Source organism: Lineus longissimus, chromosome 13 (assembly GCF_910592395.1).
Source record: "Lineus longissimus chromosome 13, tnLinLong1.2, whole genome shotgun sequence".
Lineage (NCBI taxonomy): Eukaryota > Metazoa > Nemertea > Pilidiophora > Heteronemertea > Lineidae > Lineus > Lineus longissimus.
Window position 1 is genome coordinate 8,700,950 of NC_088320.1, and position 26,507 is coordinate 8,727,456.

Sequence of the window (26,507 nt, forward strand, 5' to 3'; positions counted from 1 at the left end):
TTATGTTGGATGACATCTTTAAAATCTTTGATTACATTTTTTGTTCGATATTTTCACTCGCTTTATATTTTTGTTTGGACTGATAATATTTCTTAAAACTAAGTAATATTTATAAATTTAAGTAATTGATTTCAAGATATCATGTGTTTTTTTCTTTTCGATTATATTTTCATTTTTGGGAATTTTTGAAGCAAACGGCGTGCATATAAACCCACCCCGGGTCGGTTCCGACAAGGTCAGTTCACCTGGAGTGAAATCCCATTTAGACGGTGCGGGTCAGCTGAACCGGCTTCGATCCGGATTGGGGCCGGTTCGTTCGTACCGTGGCCGTCAGTGTTGGCCGGTTTTAAAAGGTATCAAAAGGCCTACCATGCTTACGTTCGACTGAAGGAGTCGAGTTTTGAATTTCGAAGTCCTTGGCTCATATGGCTTCTTGGGTGGACTTTGTTCACAGTAAAATTTAACCTGCTGTCTCGATGTATCCTGCATATCTTGCAGCAAACCGCATTCTCTTTCATGTTAGCTTGTAGCGAGACTGGTTCATACAATGGTCCACTGCATCACACACGTATCTCGTCCACCTGTCGTTAGGACGTATTTACCATTTTGTGTAAACCTAATATCTTGGACGTTTACGGCACCTCGATAGACATGGCAGAAGGGCTGGAAGAGATTTAGGCAGACGAATATTACCAATCCTAACAGTATAAGGATATAAAGATACGAAAAAATAAAATAAAAGTGCTAATCTACCTGCTGTAGTATTTCGACATTGGATCGTTGAAACAACATGGTACGTGTTATTTCTACGAGCCAGAAATAATCAGTTTCTTTATTGATGTTCATATACATCGGGTGTCATTTTTTTTACCTCAAAGAGTGTATAATACAGACCTTTATATAATTTCAAAGTCTTGAAATGTGCACCTGCAAATGATACACTAGTAGGAGGCTTTTTCCGACTTATAAACGGTTTCTCTAACTTTTTTCTGATTTGTCTGACAATTTTCCGATATTGTTCATTTTTTTTCCGACTTTGTGCAAAAGGTCGGATTTCTAGAAAACATGTGAAAAATAATAGGGCTTCCCAAAATAGGCCATTAAAAATCAAAGGCCTTAGTTGAATGGGGTTAATGAGATGTGATGCAAACACCCAGAGTGATGCTAGGTGTGAATACTAATTAGCTCTTCTCCTTGTACCCTTTGCATGTCACACATGGGTGCGTCCGGGTTGGCCCACTCCATGTTCAAGCAGGGGAGACTTTTACAAAAATGGCCCAAACAAATCTCTTTTGCACCACTCAAACCAATATGGCCATTTTAACATTTGATGACCAGCGATGACCATACTCAGTCAAATACATGTGTTATACAAGAATGTATAATAAGAATCAATCGGAAAACAAATCTAGCATACAGAAATGCTGCTGACTCCAAAAAGCAGTCTTCTTGACCCCAATCTTGACATAATGCTAATTTTTCCCATTTGGCCAATTCCGACCAACCTTTGTCAAATGTTGGATTTGGTTAAAACTATAGGTGAGGATTAACACGCATACAGGTACTCTAGTACAAGTGGGTGCTGATTTCAAAGAAAGCAACATAATTGATTACAAGTTATTTACATAGCCATTTAACCCGTTTTGTCCAAATATGACCATACCTGGTCAACAGTGGGTTTTAAAGGTGGACTATAGGTAGGAGTAGAGGGGCTAATTTGGCCATCTTCAGGTGACTAATATACACAGTAAGAGCCCCCTGGGTGATGTCATGTTCAGCACTCAATATAATCCTCGTACAAGCATGAATCATTTCGACGTACTGAGAGATGTAAGAGACCCCTTTTGGCGACGTACCTTTCCTGCCGAGCTGCTGCTAACATTATCCCTTTAAATGAATTCCCAGTAAGGATGATTTGATCGATGAGGAACATTAAAGAAGATATGATTGATGATTGATGATTGATATAGAGTTCATTTTGTGATAGATCCTTGTGATTTACCTTGGACGAAAGTTTCGTCAACCTCACCGGTTGACATCCTCATGTCTCCTGAGTAGTTCCAAGTAATCGGCATAGATGGCAGCACTGCACTGATAATCAACGTTAATGCTGTTACTTCTTCTAGGGTCCCCGCCTGGGGTCTCTCGTGTGGATCATGGGTTTCGCGAGGCCGTTAAAGGTTTTTATCTTTGATTAGGAAATTCCTCCTGAATTCTTCATTTTGAAGATTAATCTTAGTTCGCTATAGGCAATGTTTTTTTTCCAGACAGCTGACGGTGACCTTTGGGAACTCCCCTCATGGTAACCGATGCAGTCAGACAGGGTATATATCAATTTGTCCATTAAACACAATATATTGCTAGGTCATAGTTCAATTACAATAATGAGAAGTGCGTTGTTCAGAAGCTGTCTCTTGCAGCTTAACTTTAACAGATTGCAAAACAAACCTAACATCCAAATGATTCAAAACATATTTAAATTTCGGATGGACACGCAAAAGTAAGAAGTCTTTACTTAGAAACCCATTGAATAATAGTCGTGTTCGTAATAGGAAATCTGACGTGAGTTGGTTTCATTGTCATTGCATGGCATTGCCCAATTCAAGCTCATGCATGAAGATTTCGGGGACTTTCAGGGAAGACATTTAAATTATAACTTAAATACCCTAAGCAAAAATGTGTATTTGTCACAGTTGAACACATTCTATGGAATTGCATGTGCCAAGAAATGATGGTCATAAAGCACACCTAATGGGCGTGATCTTTTTTATAGTCACATGAAATGAAAAAACAGATTCTTGGACCCTTTTGAAATGTATGTCACATATGAAATGAAAAAACGGATTCTTGGACCCTTTTGAAATGTATGTCACATTATGAAGGGATGGAATTAAGTGCAACCAAACAAAACATTATTATGACAAACTAAATATACCATACTCTGCTGAAAACCGCATTCAATTATCTTCTTTTATCTCTGTGATGTCTACAAAATCAGTACATTTACTTTCTGGCAGGACTGTACCTTTTCCAAAGTTTTGGCTTGCACGTTTGGGGCTATGGCGATGGCTGTTTGCTCTATAGTGTTCCATGAGTCACTTGGCTACTATAGGCTAGGCTGCCCATTGCTGTCCCGAATTTCTGTTGGTACGACCGGCCGTCAGATTTGAAGTAAGTTGTGCTGAGCACCAATTCCAACAGTTGCATGATAGCATTGTTCTTTTTTCAATTGAGCATTTGAATCAAGTCTAGCTCGAATCACCTCCATGGCTTTGTCGATGGGGGTGTTCGTTTACGGATTATACCACATCAAAAGAGACAAATGTATCTTCATCAATGAGGTGTAGTTCCTGCAGTTCAGTGACGAGCGCTTTCCAGTTTTCCACATGGCGGATGGCTTTTCCTACGGTGGCTGGGAAAGGACATCGAAACAAAAATTCTAGGCTTACAAAAACCAGAAACGAAGAATTGTTTTTCAAGAACAATTTTTGTTCTTGCATTTTGCCGTCATTTTTATTATCTCGGGGAGACGACTTACGGAAACAATGCTGGTCTTATTTTGCTTTACAAAGTGTTCGCTTCGGTGTAATCATATTAGCATGACGCGAATGTCCGCTGATCATACTCCGGTTAGACTCCCTGGGCAGCCCATAGCGTCATTCCATTTAGGTCTCCTTATGGTGATACTAGATGTTATGTCCTCAGCCCAATTATGACCAAAATGACCAAGCATGGTCACGTTTGGAAAATTGAAATAAACATTTTGTCTCAATTTGGGTAAACAAGACTGATGAAAGTATGCCATAATTTACCTACTTTAGCTTCGTCTGCCAATGCATATTATAAAACCTTATGTGAACTGGAGTTGTCATGACTTGTGTATGCTAGATTTATGTGTGTTAGACTCCAGCTTGCGTTTGCCCTCATTTTGCAATGATCATTGCCTACGTAACCACGATCCTAGGATGACCAGGCTGTGTATTATGAATAGAAAAATGCACCTGACCGTTGCGTTGTTTGCGCAAAAAGTACAGTAAGCCCTGCGGAAGAACTGTACTTTAAGTCTACAATCTAACGCATACTAAAAATTGTAACTTACACTGTCGTTACAGCACGGGTGCTTCAGGAGACCAATATAGCCCCTGTTATCACCAACGACCACAAGCCTTTTATCAGGGCTGACACATACGGCAGTTATCTCAGCCTCCTTGCCAATCTTGCTGCTCCAAACTCCTGCGAGGTTATACGTGATGCGACAGTGGTTCGTTGACCACGAGATATTACGGGTCTCGTTAGGGTTTGTCTTCTGCTCACCTGTTCTCGCGTCCCCTGAAAGCAAGTTTAATTTTAATCGAAGTAACCGGGGAAGTAGCACTACTGGGTCGAAATTTGTTAGTGCTATGTGTGCACAAAAGTAAATGTAAGTCAATAAATCAATAAAATGTCAGCTAGATATTTTCGCAGCTAGTGAGGCGCTCTGCTGACGAAGACACAAGGCTATTGACCCCAACAAAACAAATCGGTTTTTTTACTATTAATGGACACTACAGGTATCGCAACACTCTACGGTGAGCTACGAACGATCGAGTACGAAGTGTGTGAATGTGTTTTTTAAGACATTATTTCCAGAGTTCATGGTTTCCTTGTTCTACTAAGTACAAAGCCGACTTGCGAGTGTCGCGTAAATGAACTTGCGTAGGACCTGCTGACACGGTCGACCTTATACTTATTCATCGTTCTTAAAGCTGAACTGCATGCACAAAACCAGAGCGTCCCATGCGGTAATAGTAAGAAATTCAAACGATCGAAAGGTCCTTCTGAATACGGCCTGAAACATGATAGACCTCCAATGCTTCGATGCGCTTGATTTCACAAACCGGCAAGCCACAGGACGACGCGGACAGTCTCGGAGAATTATGGAAGATAAAAAAAATCAAAATCTTCTCCAGGGTTTCGAACCCAGGAACACGGGCTCAGAATACGAACGCTGTAACCGTCTGAGCTAGGGGGGCTTTATTGTGAACTGCTGCCAGTAAATATATCTTATATGAATGGTGATTATACTTTATTTTTGAGAGATGAACCAGAAATTTTCTCATGTACATGTAATAGAAGAAGATACCAAGACAAAGGTGAACATTGCTAAGAGAAAACGTAGACTCCGCATACATAATCACGCACAGCAAAGAAAAATGACCTTCTTCCTGCAGTTGCCCACTGGAAGCCGCTCAAAGATGTTGAACAAAGATTACACACAAATGTTTGCACATTCTATAAAGGCGTATAAAACGACGGGCATTTCAAGCAGCCCAGTGGCCTTGAGGATAAGAATGTTGGCAAATAAAACCAGAGGTGTCGAGTTCGAGTCCCGATGAGAGGACCTTTTCATTTTTTTCCTTCCAGAATTCTCTGCGAAGGTCCGCATCGTCTCACGGCTTGCTGGTTTGTGAAATCAAGCGTATCGAAGCATTGGGGGTCTATCATGTTTCAGGCCGTATTCAGAAGGGCCTTTCGGTCGTTTGAATTTCTTACTATTGCCGCATGGGGTGCTTTAGTTTTGTGCATGCAGGTCAGCTTTGAGGGTTGGCGCAACATGCCTAGAATAGGCTTAAAGGCGTTTGCTAATCATCTTGCGGACATTTAATTATGTGTGTTCCAAGTTTATAAAAATAATCAGAATCAGAATAGAATAAGAATACTGCTCGAGGGTGTGATCCGAATCGCCAGATTGCACGAGTTGATTTTTTTCCAACCTCAAAAAGCCCGAGACCAGCTCAACATTGCAACTTTAGGACACGTTTAAACTGATCTTGAGGACTTTAGAGAGGAAACGAGATTAAACTCTGACGTTTGATTGGCTGTCAAAAATATGACAGTGTTTCAATTCAGTGATAGAGACAATGCATTAACTCACATCACCATGTTATTTGGTATTCAAATGAATCATCTGTACGTTATAGCAAGCTGTTGACTTTGTACAGAACTGTGCTACAATTTTAAGAACAACGTATGTCATGGGGTATCCATATCATAGCTATTAACAGTACCAATTCCCAAGTAATCAATAAATAAGACGTCAAAACCGCAAATCAAATATCGGTTGCCAATTTCCAAAAAATACCTATGTCTGAGAAATTAACAAATTAATCTCGGTTTCCTTTTTTTGAAACATCCTGTATACCAGAACACTGGCATATTTGTAGCCGATTATGCATCCAACAGAGGAAACGGCCGACTGCAACCGGGGAAATCACGCATAATGTAATCATTACATTAGTACTGGTGCGACGTGCTGCAGTAACCTCCCAGTCCCAGATTATAAAAATAATTGTCCCTGGTGAGGCGGGATTATTTTGTTATTCAATTATTCAATTCCTCGCTCAAGAAACAAATATCAGCAGATTATTAGCGCAATGCAGTTTTGACCAAACTGAAATATAAGTTATTTGAAGAGGCAATTCGTTGACGAAAGCATCAATGGAATGATCTCGATCAATTCCTCTCTATTACTTCTTTGTGTCGCTAATTTTACTTACACACAAATGTATCAAGCCCATAATCGCTTGAACGCAGCATATATTGGTCAACTGGGTGAACGATGGACCAGTCAATACCATTGATGTTCGACACATGGCCCTGGAAGGGAAAACATATTTTTGGCATTAGAGATACATGGGGAAAGAGACGCCATGAACCTTTCAGCAAGTACGAAGTGTCATAAAGGAATATAACGGTCTTACTAAGAGTTACGTGACTGAAATCAATTACAGGGTGTTTAAAAAAAGGAAAACGAGATTAATTTGTTTATTTCCTGGACATGGCTAAACATTTTGGAAAAAAGCAACCACCATTTTTTACCCAATGATGTCCTCAGTTCAATCAGAAATGCCAGAACTGGTCTTGCACCAGATAGACGTTTTGGTTATACACCTTGTCTTCCCAGTGCAGGGCTTTTGTTGGGCATCCAAGTTATGCAATCCTTTGTGGAAAAGTTGCTCATTTTCTCAGACTAGCAAAATGGAACTTACAACTGAGCAGCGTGTGTTTGAAGTAAAAGAGCGGTTGAGGACTGGAAGTCTCCACCCAGCAAGTAGCAGTGCGATCAACCGTGAGATCAAATGGCAACCAAGGTCCCCCGCGACCTCACCCCCTGTGATTTTTTTTGTCATGACATCTTGAGAACTAAGTTAACAAGTCGCCTCCACAAGATACCAATGACCTACGCCTGAATCGTCGCTGCATTTGAGACCGAAGAGGGCAGAGAGATGTAATCAGGAATACATTGAGCGCAATGAAAACAAGAGCTAAAGTTCGTGTTGAAAGGACATATCGAAGGACACTGGTGTTAGGTTGAGACAGGAATAAGCACCCAGATGTTAAATCATTGAATAAAATGTTTGCTGAGGACACACTGTTAGTTCTTTTTTGTGGGAGTTCCACTGCGGTAAATCTGGTGCAAGACCAGTTTTAACATGGTTGATTTAACTGCTTCGTTTTCAGTCATCTGTCACAGTAAATTAGATTTCATGGTGTCATAAGAAAGAGGACATAATTAGGTAATAAATGGTGGTTGCCAATTTCCAAAATATTTAGCCGTATCCAGGAAATTAACAAATTGAACTCAGTTTCCTTTTTTTAAAACACCCAGTATGATATGGTCATAAGCAACCATATCCAATCGTTCGATTATGGACAACAATCCAGTAGTTTAAACGTAACCATAACCACATGGTTGACATGTCAACTATATCGCAATAAACCAATTCAAATGGCAACTTTGACATAATCTGAATAGTTATAAATTGGCATTTTAACAATTGCTGTTGTTGCTCTTTCAGTACATTTAAACACGTCTACTGGTTGTTTTAACTATGACATCGTTGACCGCTCAACACATTGAATGGTTGTTTTAACATCGTTATTGCTGAAGTTTCCACTAGTCCAATAGCTGTTTTATTAACTGAATTGTATGAAATGGTGTCTTGTCTAACCACATTATAGGGGATTTCGCACATCATGATTTAGCCTACTTTCTACATTTTTTTCGGGCGGTGAAAATGCCCATTCTCATTTCCTGTTTATTAGTCTATTATCTGGATTAGCCCTGATGAACATGTGAGCATTAAGACTCGCAATAGGCTTCCATTCAAAAACTCGCGCAAGGCTTGGTTATGCTTTGCTACCGACTGGGACGCGCGATGGCCATTGTCTTCATCGAACGAACATAACTTTAACATCAACAAATTGTCCTTACTCATCTAGTTGTTTAACAAATTGCTGTTCTCTCTGATTATCCTTCGCATTTATTGTCTCGAGGCTGCAGTGCGGGGTCACAGCAGTCTCTAGCATCATTCCTTGTCTACTACCCTTGATCACTCTTCGGCTTTCTTGTTATCTTCTATCAATAAGCATGAACCTAATCCCTCAACAGCAAAACATAGGGATGCACAGCCACGGCTTTCATCAAAGGACGGAAAACAGCCGAGATCGACAAACACGTCTTACTATTATAGCTCTAAAATCATTATTTTTGATTTAATTAAAAAAATTAAAATTCTAGAGCTATTTGGGTTAGAGATGCATTTATTGGCGAATTGTCTCGTTCCCAAAAGCGACACAGCAAATTATTGTACCCTTTGTTTTGTTAGTGGCTTGGAAATAATCCCTAGATACACGAACTAAACAGTTAATCCCAAGGGTCATCGGCCAATCTTGATAACAAGTGCCCCTAGAAAGGCTTCGAAATGGGGATATTTACGGAAAAAATCACCAAGGGTAAAGAAACGTAATGATGGTATTGGATGGTGTTATATGATTATATGCTCAACAACTCCATCTTCGACCGTGATTTTAGTAGTACAGCGTGTTCAGAACTCCGCAGCGAGGCTTGTCACTCGAACAAGGAAATTCGACCACATTACACCTGTTCTTAAAGACTTACACTGGATTCCCATCAGGTCGCGAATTGAGTATAAGATTCTACTCACAGTCTATAAGTCGGTAAATGGACTAGGTCATGTGTACCTAAAAGAACTTTTAACTGCGACCCCCAAAGAAGGATCACCAGAGCATCCTCTGGGTTTAATCTGCTAGAAGCAAGGACAAAAACTAGGTACGGTGAGCGCCGTTTTTCCAGCTGCGGGCCGTGCCTATGGAATAAACTGCCACAGGCCCTCAGGGCAGAGACAAGCATTGAACAGTTCAAGAGTCAGATAAAAACGCTACTTTTTTACAAGTGGAGAGGGGCGCTTTGAGCGTGGTTTAACCGCGGAAAGACGCGATACAAATGACATTTATAATTATTATTATTATTATTACAAACAGGAACAAAAACAGCGTAAGGGCAGAGACATGTATTCATCCGCGACCGGAAGTGTGGCACAGTCAATTCAAATAGAGCTTATTAAAATGTCAAGTTGTGGTAAATACATAGTTTTGCCACTACATCATTGCATATTGTATGGCCTCAAGGTAGTTTTTAGCCCAAACTGGTTGATATTTACTTCTGTTGCAATAATCGTTAATCATGTTATCTGCACAGCAGGTTGATTGAAAGTCCGTATGAAGGGGATGCATATAGTGGCCGGCAGCGCAGGCTAACAATAAATCATGATGTTAAACTGCTCAAGAATAGCAATTAAAAACGATGTTCTCTGATCAGTTGGTTTTCACATAATTTACACCATTACTTTTGATTACTCTGTCTGTTACAATTATGAGGTCAATCACACAACATTCGATTGTGATTTTGCATACTAATCATTGAGACATGGGCATATACCAATTACATGTATCTAACTCAGAGTTGAGGTTTTAACAATTGCAATGTACTTATACTTTCCTAAATCAATGCTCAAATATAGTTGAGAAGTTTCCAAGTACTAATTAAAGGCCTTACTCGTCTAAGACAAAATAATTATAAGTTGAGATACGAGTAAGGTTATTATTACTCGTAATTACTAATTACCCTTCGTGCAGATCTGATTGTCAAGAAGAGATTCGGGCGAGTGTGTATGGCTTGTCTTTCAAAATTGAAGCAAAGGAATTCCCAATTTCAATACTTTGTTTTATCAAATTTTCAGAAACGATATACTGCACCGTTACCTGGGAATTCCTCAAGCTGCTAATTATTCGATTTAAATCCAGCAAATAGTTTAGTTCGAAACTATTCAACCTTTTCATACCTTGCATTTTCGCAAGACAGCCCATTCGATTGTCGCATTCTCTTCCAACATTTCGGGGTGTTCATCAACGCTGCTTTCGAGTTGACCAACGATGTAGATGATGTTATCATAACAAGCGATTGCCACTAGTTTCTGGTCTGAAAAATGAAATAAAAAATGTTCGACTCTTTGTGCAAACGGCAATTGTATGGAAACACCCCTAGTCCCCAATCCCAGGACGTGTATATGACAGGGACGTTTTTTTTCTTAATTTTTTTGCGATCGCGTCAAGGTTTTGTTTAATCATGCTTGGACTTTTCACGCAGGTACGATTGGCTGCCTCCAAAGTTGAAGTATTTTTTGGTTGCTAATGTTTCAAATAGTGTCTTACCATTTCGCCATTTCGCATTGCACTTACCAAATGCGGTACTGAAAACGTTATTACCCTTATTAGTAAATCATGTATACTCGTGTATATTCCTCCTGAGAGTAACTAGACTAAATCGATTTTTCGACAAGAACACGAGTTTAGTAAAAGAAAATGAATCGAGAGCGAGAAATCGGCCATTGTTAATTACGCGCATATTAATTCACGTTATGAGTGATTTCTGCCAAAAAAATTACAAATTGCATTTCAATCAACATTTTCTGGGAATATGTGTGATATATGATGAATATATAATACTGCCCTCGTGTGTAATCCTCGTCACAAGATTGCACTCGTTGATTTTGAGTTTAGTATTCTTATTGTCTTCAAATGCAAACGTTTTCAGTACCGCATTTGGTGAGTGCAATGCAGAACTTATTAAAAGACATCAACAAACTGTACAGACCACTTGGATTCGTAGTGACTGAGAAAGTGACTGATGCAGTTTTTCACCAACCTGACAGTTGACCTCACCTGGGTTGATTTTAGAAGCTGGTCACGTGCTATTTTCATCACCAGCTAATTAAATGATTTGTCTTCGTCACACTCCTGGCTATGGTGTTGCACAGCCAGGCTTTCCCGAGATCCCATAATAAACATTTTTAGGGCAACAGATCAGGTATCAGTCTGACGTAAATGACTCAAGTTGGGCAATTAAGGCAAATGCAAAACGAAGTGGCCTGTATTCCGATAGCCACAATTGAACACCACGTTATATCGATCTGTGGAACACAACAATGAGCTTTTCCCTGGCGAATCTAGGTTAAAAAGGCAACAGTAAAAAGGCCCGGTAAAAAAGGTACAGGTAAGAAGGGCTACAGGTAAATAAAACGGCCAAGGGCCATTGTGCTCACCGTATTGATTTTTGGTGGTTAAGGACATGCTACAAGTATAGTATACATGTATAGGTTAATCCAGAGTCGCTATGACATGTGATGTATCGTTGCTTGGAGTAACTACCACTAAAACGTCATCGAAAACAAGTCAATAATAAGCGAGATATTGCATGTTTTACCTTTTTGGGTTTGGCCTCCTGGTGACCAAGTCGAGAACCAGATCGGATAGAAATTCGGTGTCCGAGGTAACACGACGTTGGGAGGCTTTTGTACCAAATTTCAAGTTCATAGCTTTAGTTGTTTTACGAAACGTGCAATAGTTACACTCAAATGGCCAATTTACGCCATTTGACCTCTGTGACCTTGAAATAAAGGTCATATCAAAAACCCGTATGACATGTGATGTATCCTTGCTAGCAGAACCTACCATAAAAAATCATCAAAAACGAGTCATTCATAAGAAAGATATCACACTTTTTAGGTTTCCACCTATGTCCCCTGGTGACCAAGTCAACAATCAGATTGGACCGAACAAAATTGGCCCAAACATAAAGCGTCCTTAGAACAAAATAACTTTTACAATCTTTGTAAAATATTCTGTTCAGCAAAGTCACTATTTTAACAAATCAACCATGCTTCCAGTCAAGAGTTGTCCTAGCTACACTAAACAATGATATATTCAGCATAGTATAAATACCGGTAATTAATTAAACTATACCTAGTATATATCATTTATGAAGTAGGTTTTGATATCAATATCAGCTAGACTGTACATTATCATCAAATATATCTAAGGTTGATACGATCAGGTTTAAACCACACAACACTCCGAGTTTAAAAAATGTGAGCCAAAACAAACTCATCAATGGGAAAATGAACCATTTTCTAATCCTAATACAAGAATCTGGACCCCAAAATCACAAAACTGTCTAATATCCCATTAAATAGCAGTTACATTGAATTAGAAAAAAAATATCAAAGTAAGATCTGATTTCTAAACGTGTCAACGCTTGATCATGACCACAAAAGTCGAGAAATGTTGCTGTTTTTCAGACTTTTTTCGTTTTTTCACGACGAACGCGAAAATAAACTTGTTATAAAACTCGTTGTAGTCGGTCAGAATTGATAAGATATGAATATCCTGTTAGAATAAACAAAAAAAATAACCATATGATGCCCTTATATCGTCCATTAGAAACCGACAACATAGTAAGTAAACTGCTAACCACAAAAATATGTGGAATAATAATGAAGAAAAACGCATTTTGAAAATTATTTTTAAATCAATGCCATCACTACTTCTCCGAACTATCGAAAAGTGAAATACGAAACATGTCACTTTTCATATCAATATTGTCTATCAGACGTATTTGATGAAAATCAGTGAACTTGCAGCTAGCGTTTGCTTTAGAACAGAATGGCTATGTTCCAGTTTTGTGGTATTGGCTTGGGTCAACGCGAGACCGGAGAGAGCTCTGTCCCAACACGCGTCTTTCGACACGGGCGGTGGCTTAGATGCTGAAACCATGTGTTTGGTGGTCGCCTGGCTCTTTATTGAACGACTCTGCTAAAACCTACCTGGCGAAATTTTCACACAACTTGGTTTTTGATTACAGAGTTTGACCCGCGTTAATTCTCGTATGTCTGGTCTGATAGATGACGCATCCTCATCTACTATCTCATCGGACTTTTGACATTCAGGAATGTTCAACAACACCAAAGCGCAGTCTCTGGTTCCTATGGCTAGCACGCGGCCATCTGACGAGACATCGGCACAAAGTGCACTCGTTTCCTAAATGATAGAATTTTCATTTTAACACAATGATATATTGACGTATTACACAAAACAAGCGATGTGACATCAGATTCCCTGCATTCAGCACTGTCTTCCTATACCCAAGCTTTGATCGAGTGTCCGATCTGCACTTACTTCGAATTTGTAATAGACGCACTTTATTGTATCCAAAAAATGGTAAGATATATTTGCGTCTGTTATACCAGACCAGCAGTCCGTTTCTCAGTTTTGCGTTACATTTACTGATCGTACGAACCAAGTAAATGAATAACAGTTAAATAACCTCAGCGAACATAATCGAAAACATAAAAGCCCAGCCTTCAATTAAACAACTGCACTTAAACATGAAATACCTCTATTTTATAATTTGAAAAACATAAACGACAAATGCATTGTATGCGCAGAGAACAGGTTCGTTGAGGATACAGGCCACAGAGGTGCGCTCGTGAAAACAAAATGAAAGAAACGTTTGGTTGGTTTAACTCGGAACCTCTTTTTCGATGTCTTAATCATAACTCTTATCCTCCCAACCACGGATTCTTGATGGACTACGCGTCATGCGCACCTCTGCTATACAGACTGAAAGAACAGTCTAATAGCTACATTCATAAAATATTACATATGAGGTAAAATGTCAAAGTTAACTGAGAGTTTTTATCCCAGGTGTTAATTGAATGTTCCACGAACCCCAGACTACCCACCGTCAGTTGAGTTAACCCGCGGGGGTTACGTACAAGTTAACACTGAGTAAACCCGAAAGTTGAGACTTAGATGACCCCAAAGTCACTCTACTGGTGTCCAAGTAAACCCAGGAAATCAGGAGTTAAGAAAAATGCACTACTGACCATGCAACATAATAAGGTGTTAACATACTATCTGTTGATTGTGGGTCAAAACTTAAGAAGGTCAAGTTAGACTATGAAGGCATGTTTGCTGTATATTATACTGGTATCAATCCTCCAGATTGTTGCGCAGAAAAGGGAGAGGGGGGGGGGCTATCTATCAGAACCCATGCATATAGTGATGAACCCATCGAAAGACATGTGTGCCATCGAACCAAGACTAATTTGGCCACCTCGTTCATTTACCAAGGATAAGAAATGCAAATCATTAGGGAAATGATAAACCTCGTCTGGGGGCCTGCGCTTGCCCTGGCTTTCGAATTCTAGTGGCAGTCACAACTACTGCTGCCATTGCTGACCCGCCTTTAGGGTAGTAAATACGGTGAAATGTATCATAATCATAAAGAACAAATAAATCACGGGAGTCGCCAATTTTTAGTGCTGGGTGAAGGTCATTTGTTCCAGAAACCCGATGCCGTATGTGTCTTTATGTCATCAACATGTACATATATATGCATGAATAGTCATTCCCAAGGTTTTTTATAAGATCGTCAAGTGTCTTTCCTTCTGGTACTCAAACAGCGTTAGCTGCCTATGAATAAAATGCATGCAGAAATTGGTTACGCTTGGCCCTTATAAAATGGTGATATGTAAGGTACTGCAATGTTTACAATATCTCCAGGCTCCAGGTAAATCTCAAACTCTCTCTTTGACCTTTCTAAAGGTGGAAAACCAATACTTTGATTTGATATAATTATACACGTTAACTTTATATCTCAGCTATTGGACGACCCCTTCCCCTCCACAATCACCACCGCAACCACCTATCCATTATATAGTTTCCAAGCCTTCGATGAAATGATGGACTTGTGGGTCATGCTTTTTTTCTCTCAAATAATATTCAAAGCACTTTTTTATGCAAAATGGATTAAGGGTTTGCTTTGGAAGTTTCGGTATTGAAAATAGCCCATGAGAACATGAGAAGGAAATGCTTAAGAGCCAATTTCACACAAAGATAAGTACTAATTAGGCAAAAGTCACTGCAGAGGTAGTGCATTTGTGCTTGTTAGGTGTAATTATGTTACCTACAACTAGGGTATACGCGGTTTCTAATTAATCACCTCTTAATATGTCAAACAATAAATGGTTTACTAAGGTGAGATCGACATAGGCCCTGCTGGGTGCAATGACTGTGGAAACATGGCGACAATTACATGGCATTCGTGCTGAAAGGCAAGAGATCTTCCTTCACACGAAAATCTTCTGTTCCGCAGTATGATATATCAGGTTATTCAGAAAAAAACTGCCTGTCTTTAGCGCTTAGGTTTGGTAGATTAGTCATGCATGTCATACATAAAAATGTACTTTAATATGGAAAACAGGACATATTTTCAATACCCGTTTATTTTTTGATTAATCTAATCTAGTCGACCATACTGTCAGGCCAGCATGATATCGATACGTTTCGTGAAATATAACTTCGCATTGACTGGAACCATGTTACTATTTTGATAGTATGTACTACTATTACCTTCGGAGATTTGTTAATATTGACGTCAGTATTGGAACAATAACCAATCAGCAATAATATCGGGTCATAAGCACCGAGTATGTCACCAACTATGTCTCTCCCGAACAAGCTTCATTACGTTAGAATGGTTTACCTTCAATACAACTTTCCATAAAGATAGCTTCCGTTCTGCATCGAACAGACAAATGGCTCCATCATACCCTGCAGTAAGAAACTGGGTCGGCCGACCGACATCACCGAACGCCATCAGTCCACGAAGGTCATCAAAATGACACTGGAAATTTCAAGCAATTACTCTTACCACCAGATAATTATATCTACATGGACAAGGAATTCAAAACATAATTCTGGACAAAACTATCAAAAACTAAGGAAACACTTCACCTTAATCTCTTGTTGTTGCTTCAGTGCACATATGGCACACTTCGTGCTGCTCGCATTGTGCGCATAAGGAGAGCTTCTATTTTCACAATGATTAGAGCTAATTTGAAGGCCTCAAACATGGTAAATTTTTAAATACCTTTGTTTCAAAAAATATTTCAAATTTTGAAACATTAATGTTTTGAAACATCCTATGCTTCAAATTTGCTCTTAAAAACACGTTTTTGTTGTTGATGTTTTTGTTTAAAATTATTAATGAATTATCATAAATTGTTGAAACAAAATTGTGAAAATGTATGGAATTCTTGTTGGTTCTTTAAAAAAATAAAGATTGATATTTACATGAACAAAAAATTGTTGTAATGTATTTTAATTTGTTGATTATTGTCATTATAAGGAGATGTGATGTAAACGAAATTTGAAAATTTTGTTTTTTATGTATGTATCTTCAAAATGTTTTAAACCACTGATTACTTCAAATAATAAATATGACTACATGTACTTTGAAAAATGAAATTGGGTGAAAAAAAATTTTCGGAGAAAAACTGGTCCGTGAATATACAGAAAATTGGCTGAAGATTTCGGAAGGGTCTTTCACCTCCAAATCAAATACCACACAGGCTTATGATTAAGGGTAAGATTGCACAGTTGATCTGAGCTATTGCCTTCTCATGATATTTTGAAATGTGATTATTTTGCCCGTCACCATCAAATCCAAACTCAACGAACCTTTCTTCACACGAAAATGTCAGTCTGAGATATAAACAGATTTCAGTCAAGACGATGAACGACGAACGTGTTGGATTATGATAAAACGGAGCTGGCTATGCCAAGTGTTCCTAATACACCACTGTACAACAAGAATGGCCTTTGACTTACCTCTGTCATCGGGCGTTCTAAAACAGCGCCATCTAGCGGCGCACCATTCTTGTTAATTGAAATCCTAAGTACAGTATTCGCTGTCGTTCCCAACATTAGAAGGCCTTTGTGCAACTGTATCATGCGTATGCCGCCCTCTGTAGGTGGAATCTGAAGCAGATGTATATATTTATGATAAATGAAAGACTGACATGGAGGCAGGATAATTCCCGTATGTATCAATGCAAGGATTTATGCACTCGAAAGCACCGCCGAGGCATGAACATTGCATTTTTACGATTGCTTACGATTGTAATCTAAGGGGAGGGGTAATCTTTTTCTGGGGTTATGGAATATCACACCGACAATTCAATTGGTTGAGTTTTTCACACGTTTTATGACAATTTTTCCGATGTTGACTCCGATTTAGTCCTCCATGCGCCGACCATTTCTATGTGGAACGATGCACTAGTGCGACGTTTCCTAGAGCCATGTATCTACTCTGTGACGTCTTGGTGCTGATGTCGATTTGATGGCGCTTGATTACCGGCTGTTATAAAACGCGGATTCCGCGGAAATCCGCGGAAAAATCTAACTTGGCTACAGGGTGGCTACCTGAACCGCAGGTGAGAGTTTTTCATATTAATAGTGTGCATTGTTGTGCGCATGAAGTACTCCTGGTGACAAGGTATTTGGGAATCCCCGTTATATGGTGCGCTGTATGCGCCGTAAATCACAAGCACCTTGTACAGTAGTTTGAAATAAACTTATACTCTAGGACGGGCCGCGAAGTAAGTTTTTGTGCTAAAAATAGACTCCAATGTGCAGTCGCATATATGGTTGGTTAGGTTCGAGTTGCAAGGAGATTGTCCTAAAACATTTTCGTAGACCAGAATTCAGTTCGTCATCGACCTATATTTGAAGGAGGCATACCGTAACGTACATCAATCCGGGCATCAATCACACTTGAAAGCAGCCTCGTAATATGTTCCGTTAGGGAATCAGGAACCACGGTGGTGTCGAAGAATACATGCAAAATTTATCAACACCAAGAAAAAAAGAGGGAAGAGTCGATCGGAATGGCATGAATGGCGCTCCAGAGGATTAAAATATGACCGATGAAATATGCAGATAACTGGTAGTTCTTGCCTCCGATTTATGATTTATGTTGTTATTTGTATAATATAATTATCATTAAATATTATGCACGTATTTACTGGCGGCTTTGTAATTTTTCCGCGGATTTCCGCGGAATCCGCGTTTTATAACAGCCGCTTGATTACCCCGCAACTGCGACGATAAATGGAAATGACGTTGCGTCTTAATAGTGGGGTGACGTGAACGCGGATCTCGGCGTGCACTCCATCACGTGGCAGGAAAGATATTGCGCACCAGGACTTGTACGTACTAGAAATAACGAATAACGCGTTTTTCTACTATCTAAGAGCTGAAACAAAATTGGAAAAAAATCAAAAAAGTTTAGAAAATTAGTTCATTGATGAACCAGAGGAAGAAAAGACATACACCTTTTTCAGGGAGTATTGCTTGCAAAGCACATGACAGATTGGAACGAAACAACATGTTCCTCAGAGAAAATCAACACTTTAACTTTTGATACAGGAAGTAAAGATCCATGGCGATTCCACAAATTGCTTAAAGTATATGTCTTTTATTTTTTCCTGATTTATCCGACATTGCCCGACGTTTCTCCGACTTTGTCCAAAAGGTCGGATTTCTGGATACATGTGAGAAATAATAGGGCTTCCCAAAACAGGCAATTAAATATCAAAGTCCTAAGTTGAACGGGGTTAATGAGATGTGATGCAAACACCCAGAGTGACCCTAGGTGTGAATACTAATTAGTTCCTCTTGGACCCATGTCACACATTGGTGCGTCTGGGTTGGCTGGGCTATGGGCGGTTATTACCGCAAATAAAGACAAACCAAAGCAAAGACACTTGTGTAGCATATCAAGGACACGTAGATTGATACTCCTATGTGTGCCACATCAAAGACATCTGGAATGCATGTTTTGTTTTTGTTTGATACAGCATAGATAAAACTAGACCGCAACCTCTCTGGGATAGACAGTTTTTTCATGAGTCATACACATGACCGCAATACCTCTCTGGACCATACACCACGTCAAAGATAACGATGCGAAGTCAACAGACGGCGCCACCGTCTTGGGAAAAGTAAAAACGACATCGACAACTTCAGGTTTTTTTTTATATAAGCGACTAGCGGGAAAATGCACATGTGTTGTTATGTCACTATTGCATCTATTCGTAGAGTTATTCGCCACCTCTCTCCCCATTATTCCAACAACTTGTTGAAGGAGGTTAACACAGCTTTCTAACTTATCTCTATCCATGGTTATGATATACTAGTATGATCGATGATGTTGAAAAGAAAGGGGATCTCAAAATACGACAGTCTACTACGAATACACTATTCAAAAATTTTTCCCACCGACGAAACATTTCATAGCGTACCATAAAGTGTTATATTTATTTTATTCCCCTCTCCCCTTAGAAATCGTGAAAAAATAAACAATAAACAATAAAAAAGCACTATGATATAGTGAAAAACAAAGGCACATGAAAACCTTATTCAACATTAACGATAGTTTACAATGCCTACCTCAAGGGAACCGACTGAATCCATGTATTTTTCACACAACCATGTTTTGATCTTGTGATCGCGGCCACCGGTAATGAGTGCGTTCCTATACAGAAGCAGGGAAAACACTGGGCCCTGAAAAGTTGAGGTCAAGCCATCATTCAATAAGTATTAAACAAGGAAAATACTAAAATATGTTTTTTCTTTACTGCTTATGTCCACATTAAACCGACCTGAATGTTTTATTTTCCAACACAGATTCACAGAAAGATGTTAGCACACTCCAGCGATCGTGGGCCGTCGGCGACCCTTGACCCATCTTTATGCAACTTTTACGTTAATTTGTACTGCATTTATGTGAAGTTGGGTGGCCCATTGTCTTGTATGATTTGACAAATTTACCAGAATCCATGGTTATTTATCGATCTGAAATACATGCGGTTGATAATATAGCCTCTATATAAAGGAACTCTTGGGACTGACCAATTACCTCCTTCTGGAATGGATAGCGTTTTACTTAAATGTGTTTATTTTTCTTCGCTTATTTCATTAGCAAACTATACTTCTGAAAGGTTTTGGCCCTCAATGGGTCAATGTATTATGAGCGCGGGAAGTGCTTTTCCGCTCATCGAAGCGGGCGGAATTCCGTGACTTGACTTCGATTTCTCCTCATTGACATGGTCACTGAAAACAATGAAGGCCCATAGTTTCCCTCAGATTCGGGGAGGGGCTGAAGCCGTGCCAACTACCCATATTCCCTCTCATTTTTTTCTCGGTTTCCGAAGCCGCGTTATGAAAAAATGACGAAGGTACGCAGTGTATATTTGTGTTAAAACATAGCAAGTGACGTTATCCGGCATCTTGCTTGAACTATTTTTACTTTAGTTTGAATGAAATGGATTGGTTGCGTGTAACTACATTGTGAATGTGTTATAGTCTTGAACCGTATATAGAGTTGTGTTCAAACCGTGCCATGGTATAGATGTATGATCTTAGCAATCTATCAAATATACAGGGTGCCTCATAAAAAAGGGAATCCTAGCAAAATGGGTAAATACTTTCAAACTATACTTTCTCTCATTGCAGCACAGTAAAGTAGTAGCCATGAGGTTTGTGTCCAACCAGTTATGCAAAACTGAGGACCATGGTCTTGAAAAAAGACATGCAGAAATCACCTTGTTCCAAGTAGGGAAATTCAAGCTTGACATAAGCCACATTACGCGGCTGAGAATGAAAGCATGTTTAATGATCAACAACACATCACTTTCTTTCAGATAAATTTCATTCCACATGAATTCTACATTTTTACAATTTAAGCCCCGACACCGTCCACGTGACCCCCTCCTCTTTGGATGCATTTGACAACGTCGACACATATCCTGAACAGCTTGTGTCACAATCTCTGGATTGTCCCTCAACTATCGACCTCCCGAATTCGAGCTCTTACTTCTGCTAGGCATTGAACTGGAGTCTAATAAACCTTGTTCTTCAGGTACTCCCAAAGAAAAAATACAGGGAGTCAAATCTGGTGACCTTGGTGGCCTCTCCACTGGGTGGTTCAGCGCGATTACTCCTTCTTCGAACAAAACAGTGGCCATCAAGGTTTCCTTAATGCGCGAATGTGATGTGCTGGAGCACCATCCTGTGCCCACCACAAGTACCTGAAAGTACCCCTCCCAGTTATGACATAACACTCTTAAATTTTAATGAACCATTGACAATGAACCATGTGTGACGACAACTGCATGGCATTTCCCAACTTGGAACAAATACATTTCTGCCAGTAATTTTAAAGCCCGCAGCACACTAGCCGCCAACTTTGGCGACAAGAAGCGTTTAGCTGACGCCTCTCGTCTTCAGTTGGCGGCCAGTGGATCCCGACCAGAGCACACCTGCCCAGAATCGGCGTCCAGTAGCGTCTTTTCCGCCACTTTAGGCTGCCATTTTGAAATCATGTGACATCAAGACGCATGCTGATTGGCCATAGCCTGGCCGCTGACGCCAATTCAGGCGGCAATCCGTAGCACACCTGGCTTCTTCTTGCGTTCAAACGCGGCGACACGCGTCAAAAATCAAACATGTTAGATATTTGGCGTTTAGTTGCGGAAAGTGGCGTCAAGTCGCGTTCGCCGACGCCGTTCGTAGCACTGAGACTAGGGATTTTTCAGGCGTTCAGGACTCTTGCGGCATAAAACGCCTGTGAACGCCGAAGTTGGCGGCTAGTGTGCTACGGGCTTTATGACCACGGTGCTCAGTCATGCGTGGCTGCAAGGACGTCACAATGGTATCAACACAAAGCTCATAGCTTCTACTTTACTGTACTGCAACATCAAAAGCTGTTTAATGAATGGTTTAAAACTATTAACGCATTTCGCCTGGATTACCTTCTTTATAAGACACCCTGTATACAGTCATATTGACATCATCGTTCTTAGACTTGCATAGTGAAAAAACGAGCCCCAAACCCGAACCCATACAAGGGGAACTCGACATTGCTAACATTTATCAATGGAAGCTTATTCCCGCCTTAGGTTTTAATGGGGTCGTTCAAAACTCCCCATTTTTGCAAGCGTTTCGCTATAGGATTCCTTTTATGATGCATCGCTTGGTCTGATATCGACCGAGGCGCGGTAAGAAACAACACTAAATGTTGTTACATGTAGACCCAAAGTGGCGATCTCTATATTAGCAAGTAATTAAAGCAACTTCTTTCCAGATATGTAATATTCTTTGCATTGGCCTAAGCAATGCTGACGTTTTCCCCCCTTAACATGTTTTTTTATGACCTTTTGTGCATGGAAATGAATATCACTTCCTAACCACGACACAATGATTCAGTGCACCTACGAGCAATAATAAACAATGATCGTACTCACGTAATCGTACCCCTGGTTTTGCGGATGAGCACACTGTGATAGTCGACACCACAACCGACCCACGTGTTTGGGCGTGTTATTATCATAATTTTAACAACCTTGTAGTCGATAATAGGTGTGCCACCTAGCGCCAATTATGAGACACCAAGACCTGACAGGGTGCTCGTTCATTAGGAAATATACGAATCTTGGCTGGACGTCGTCTCTTTATTAGAGGCGAATTCTTCGAAAAGTACGGGACAGATTACATCGCAATTAGTGCTGTAGGTCAAACCTCTGCGATTATTGAAGTCATATATCACAGCGGATTATGGTAGTTAGCTTTTATCAACATATCCGGGCCTTGCACTTTGGGCGATTTTGATCAGATGGCACGGAATAGAGACAGGTCGATCGACCGTAACAATGCCCGATGTTGCAATGGTGACACTATAAGTGTTAGACACGTTAACAACACTGCGCACCAGTGGGGAACACAAAACGTTTAACTGACCGAATTCTCAGGATTACTCTGAGAAATTACAGTTTCAACTACTGGAATTACTGAGCCCTATAAGTGGACGCTTTGGATTGGACATTTACTTTCCAGTTGAATATATTTTGATCGGGAAGTAACAGTAGACACGGTACAAGGGACAATAAGACACATTTGGAATTCAAGAAATAATAAATCAAAATCAAAATGATAAGACAGTTTTCCGTAAATTATCAACTACTTCATATTTTTAATTCAGATCACGGTTGCTAATAATTGGTAAACGTGTGCAAGACATAATCGTATAGTTTTTGGCCAACTCCCTACTGTGTGTTCTTCAATTTCATTCCGTTCCTTAGACAGATCTGTAACTTAGACTTAGAGCAGTTTCGAATGATAATCATTCGTGACATTCAAACATTTGATGTGTGTACATGTATTTGAACTATAAAAAACTCAGGCTTTTCAAGGTATCGGTCATATCAGTGCCTTACTTACGTTGTGAGCGTGTTTGACCATGTTGGTAATGTTGTTTCCAGGATAACCCCAGACGTATATAGTGCCGTTAGAATCCCCTGTAATAGTATCGCCGCTCTCGTTATGTGTCAGACATGTTACGTACATGGCTCTAAGATGGGTCTGAAAGGAAATTCAAAATATATAACTACTTCGGCAATACCCTTCAAAAGAAAAACAAACAAAACAATTCCTATGCGCTGATGCACATAAGTATTCTAAGTGAAAACAGCGCCTTAGTATTACAAATATTAATTTACTTTATATCAATTAAAAGAGTTAAAATACATATTTATAAATCACACACATTTGAAGTTTTTGGAAGGTTGTTTTGTCAGTGGTAACGAATGTATATATGAAAGACAACGAATTGGCATACATGCAGTTGCGTTCATGCCATTTATCATGTTTGAGTAAGGGCAGATGCATCATTATTTGACACATCAGTTTGCGCACTGCAACCTCGATTCTAAGAGATATGTGTGCGGTTTTCATTCATACAAGTGATAGAGGTACGCTACTAGAACCGAGGTTGATAGTTTAATTTCGGTGCTGACTTAAAGGTGGTGTACTTCACCAAATGAGGGCGAATGTCTCAGGGGTTTGTGTGCAGGGCCGGAGAAGCGAACATTAACCCCCGATTTCCTCAGGATGGTCATGTCGATGGTGCAGAAGATATTTTCTCTCCCGCGGGATTCTAGAGTATACTACCAGCAGCTGAGCTAAAAAATGTAACAAAGGGACTTAACTATTTCATTTCAGTTGAAGCAGACACATGCGATAAATGTTGATTAGAATATACACCTGATAATCCGGACGAGAGTGCACTTCGATCAAACTTCTCTCTGCATTGAAACGCCACCACACAAGGTGCTCTTTCCCTATTGTGACAATCACATCCGGGTTCTTGGGATTGAAATCAACGTCACAAGTCACATCAGTTTGAATCTAAAATTTCGAAGAGAAAAGAGCATTCAATCTAAAGCTGTAATATAAGGACGTATTGAGCATGTTTACTGACGGTGGTCAAATCACAAGACGCGTAGCAATGGTCTATCACTTTTCTCGAGCAGACGGAAATTGAGTGAAAATACCTTTTCATCAACTCTGCACAATCCAATCCAACTACCGTAATTGTGAGGACAAGTCAATTTTTAAGTGTTTCACCATCCCAACAATCTTGCGTGATTTAAAATAGGTGGATTATCAGCTCATGCCGCGATTGACTTGGTAAATCCTGTAACGGTCCGCTAGAAATCGTCCCGGTAATCGAAGTTCGATAAAATATGACCATGGAGCCTTCGAAGACCCAAGCCAGGAGTGTCTGCTGCAGCGTTGGTTCAAATAGGTATTTCATTTCCGACCATTAGGATGATACTAGTCAATTGAAAGACTATGAGTGCGTGCAGCTTAATTGCTGTTTGATTATTATTTTGTTTGGCAATTAGCGACCAATCAAACATTTACTAGCACATCTGCCTAAATTGTTAGATCGTTCACATCAGTATAAGTCAACAGTTTAGATTGTTTGTACTTGATAAATGTCTCAAAGAATATTGGTGGGTGGGGTTTAATACATTCCTTTACAAAATTTTTGACCCAGCTTTTCACGCCTGCGCGAGCAAGGGCAAATTGCCTGAACCAAGTGAAAATTGGTTTGCACTGCAAATGGATGGCATTTAAAGAACTGAAATTGACATGGAGGCCAAAGACTCAATGCTGTTACCTGCAAACTTTGTGGAAACCAAGGCAAATGCGCCTAATCTACCTTTCCATGTCTGTGATCCATTTTAAATGCTATCCCTTTTCACGCAAGGCAGTTTTAATTTTTTTTATGAAAATTGCCCCTGTTCGGTCATGCGTGAAAAGCTGGGTCTAAAATTTTGTACAGATATGCATTGAAGCCCTACCTAACAATATCCATTGAAACATTTCCCAAAAAATTAAAAAAATTAATTGTGAATTATAAAAAATGCTAATATGGAGGTAATTTATCAAAATGTCTACTGTTTGAAATTGACGTGAAGACCAAAGGGTTAATGCTGTAATTAGCAATTATTGTGCAATGGGGGTTGCCCAAAGTCCTTTCCCATGGTCTTTAATTCAATTCAAATGCCATCCCTTAGTGGTGCAAACCAGTTTTAATTTGGTTCAGACAATTTTCCCTTGCTCGCTCCTGCGTGAAAAGCTAGGTGTGAAATTTGGTTCAGACATGCATTAAACCCCTACCTACCAATATCCAGCGAAAATATTTTCCGAAATATATAAAGAGCTAATTTGGGGGTTATTTTATCAAACTGTATACTTTTTTTGATACACCCTGTATAAACCAGACCGGATTACGTATTATAGTTGGTGTATTGGCGAGCGCAGAGAAAAAAACTGATGCGGAGCACACGGTAATTCATACAACCATGCTCAATATGTCGTGTCAATAACGAAAGTAGTTGCAAGATTCACAGTGTCAACAGAAGACGACGTATCATTTTAGTTACTAACAAATGCCAATTGATAAGGTTAAACTCCCCGGTTGTGTTTCATTCATGGCGATTTTAGTAAAACGTAAATTACCTTAATACGAGCGAGCTCTTTAGCTTTAGATACGTTCCACACCGACATCAAATGGTCCTTACTCTTGTCAATCACAACCAGTCTGTCCTCTACACCTGGTGAATAGCGTACACTCTCGTCCCCTGCCTTGGTTTTCGATGTCGGGAAGGCTAAACACACTATACTCTTCTCGAAATAATCATCGCCAATTATATTCAAGGTTTGTAGGGTGTCAGCTCGCCAAACTCGAACGTGAGCCTTGGTGTGTAAAAACATTAAGCTATAATATAGAGATTTTAATCCTTGAAGTTAAAAACGTTCTTAAGTTTTTAACACAAATTAGCAACATGCGTATTTATGATTTGTTAGTGAAATTCTGCACAGACTACGAATGTATACTGTTGTGTTTAATATTTAACGTAACTGGCTTTCAGACTCTTTGTTCTGCATTGAAAAATTTAAAGACAAATCGAAATTTGCCACATCTAATTGCTATATGCGTATATACATGTAGTATTTTTGTGGTTGTATGTCAAATGTCTAACACATAAACCCTTGCAAACGTAGACTCCCCTATGACCTGTCAAATATTGGTGTATTAAATTTGAATGCCCGAATGCATCACAAATTCAGAA

The 26,507-nt window shown here is 39.6% G+C and overlaps 1 protein-coding gene across 1 annotated transcript in view; it reads right to left on the minus strand.

Annotated features, from left to right (window-relative positions):
- Positions 1 to 201: 201 nt before the first annotated feature.
- Positions 202 to 26,507, minus strand: part of LOC135497984 (echinoderm microtubule-associated protein-like 2) — a 55,937-nt gene continuing 29,631 nt past the window's right edge. Inside the window, exons 11-21 of the mRNA XM_064788088.1 lie at positions 25,894 to 26,130; positions 24,127 to 24,270; positions 23,305 to 23,445; positions 19,477 to 19,590; positions 16,855 to 17,004; positions 15,728 to 15,868; positions 13,005 to 13,218; positions 10,185 to 10,321; positions 6,537 to 6,636; positions 4,100 to 4,329; positions 202 to 663 (exon numbers count right to left, since the gene is read on the minus strand). Coding sequence (XP_064644158.1) covers positions 541 to 663; positions 4,100 to 4,329; positions 6,537 to 6,636; positions 10,185 to 10,321; positions 13,005 to 13,218; positions 15,728 to 15,868; positions 16,855 to 17,004; positions 19,477 to 19,590; positions 23,305 to 23,445; positions 24,127 to 24,270; positions 25,894 to 26,130 — 1,731 coding nt within the window. The 3' untranslated portion in view covers positions 202 to 540. The remainder of the gene's footprint in view (positions 664 to 4,099; positions 4,330 to 6,536; positions 6,637 to 10,184; positions 10,322 to 13,004; positions 13,219 to 15,727; positions 15,869 to 16,854; positions 17,005 to 19,476; positions 19,591 to 23,304; positions 23,446 to 24,126; positions 24,271 to 25,893; positions 26,131 to 26,507) is intronic.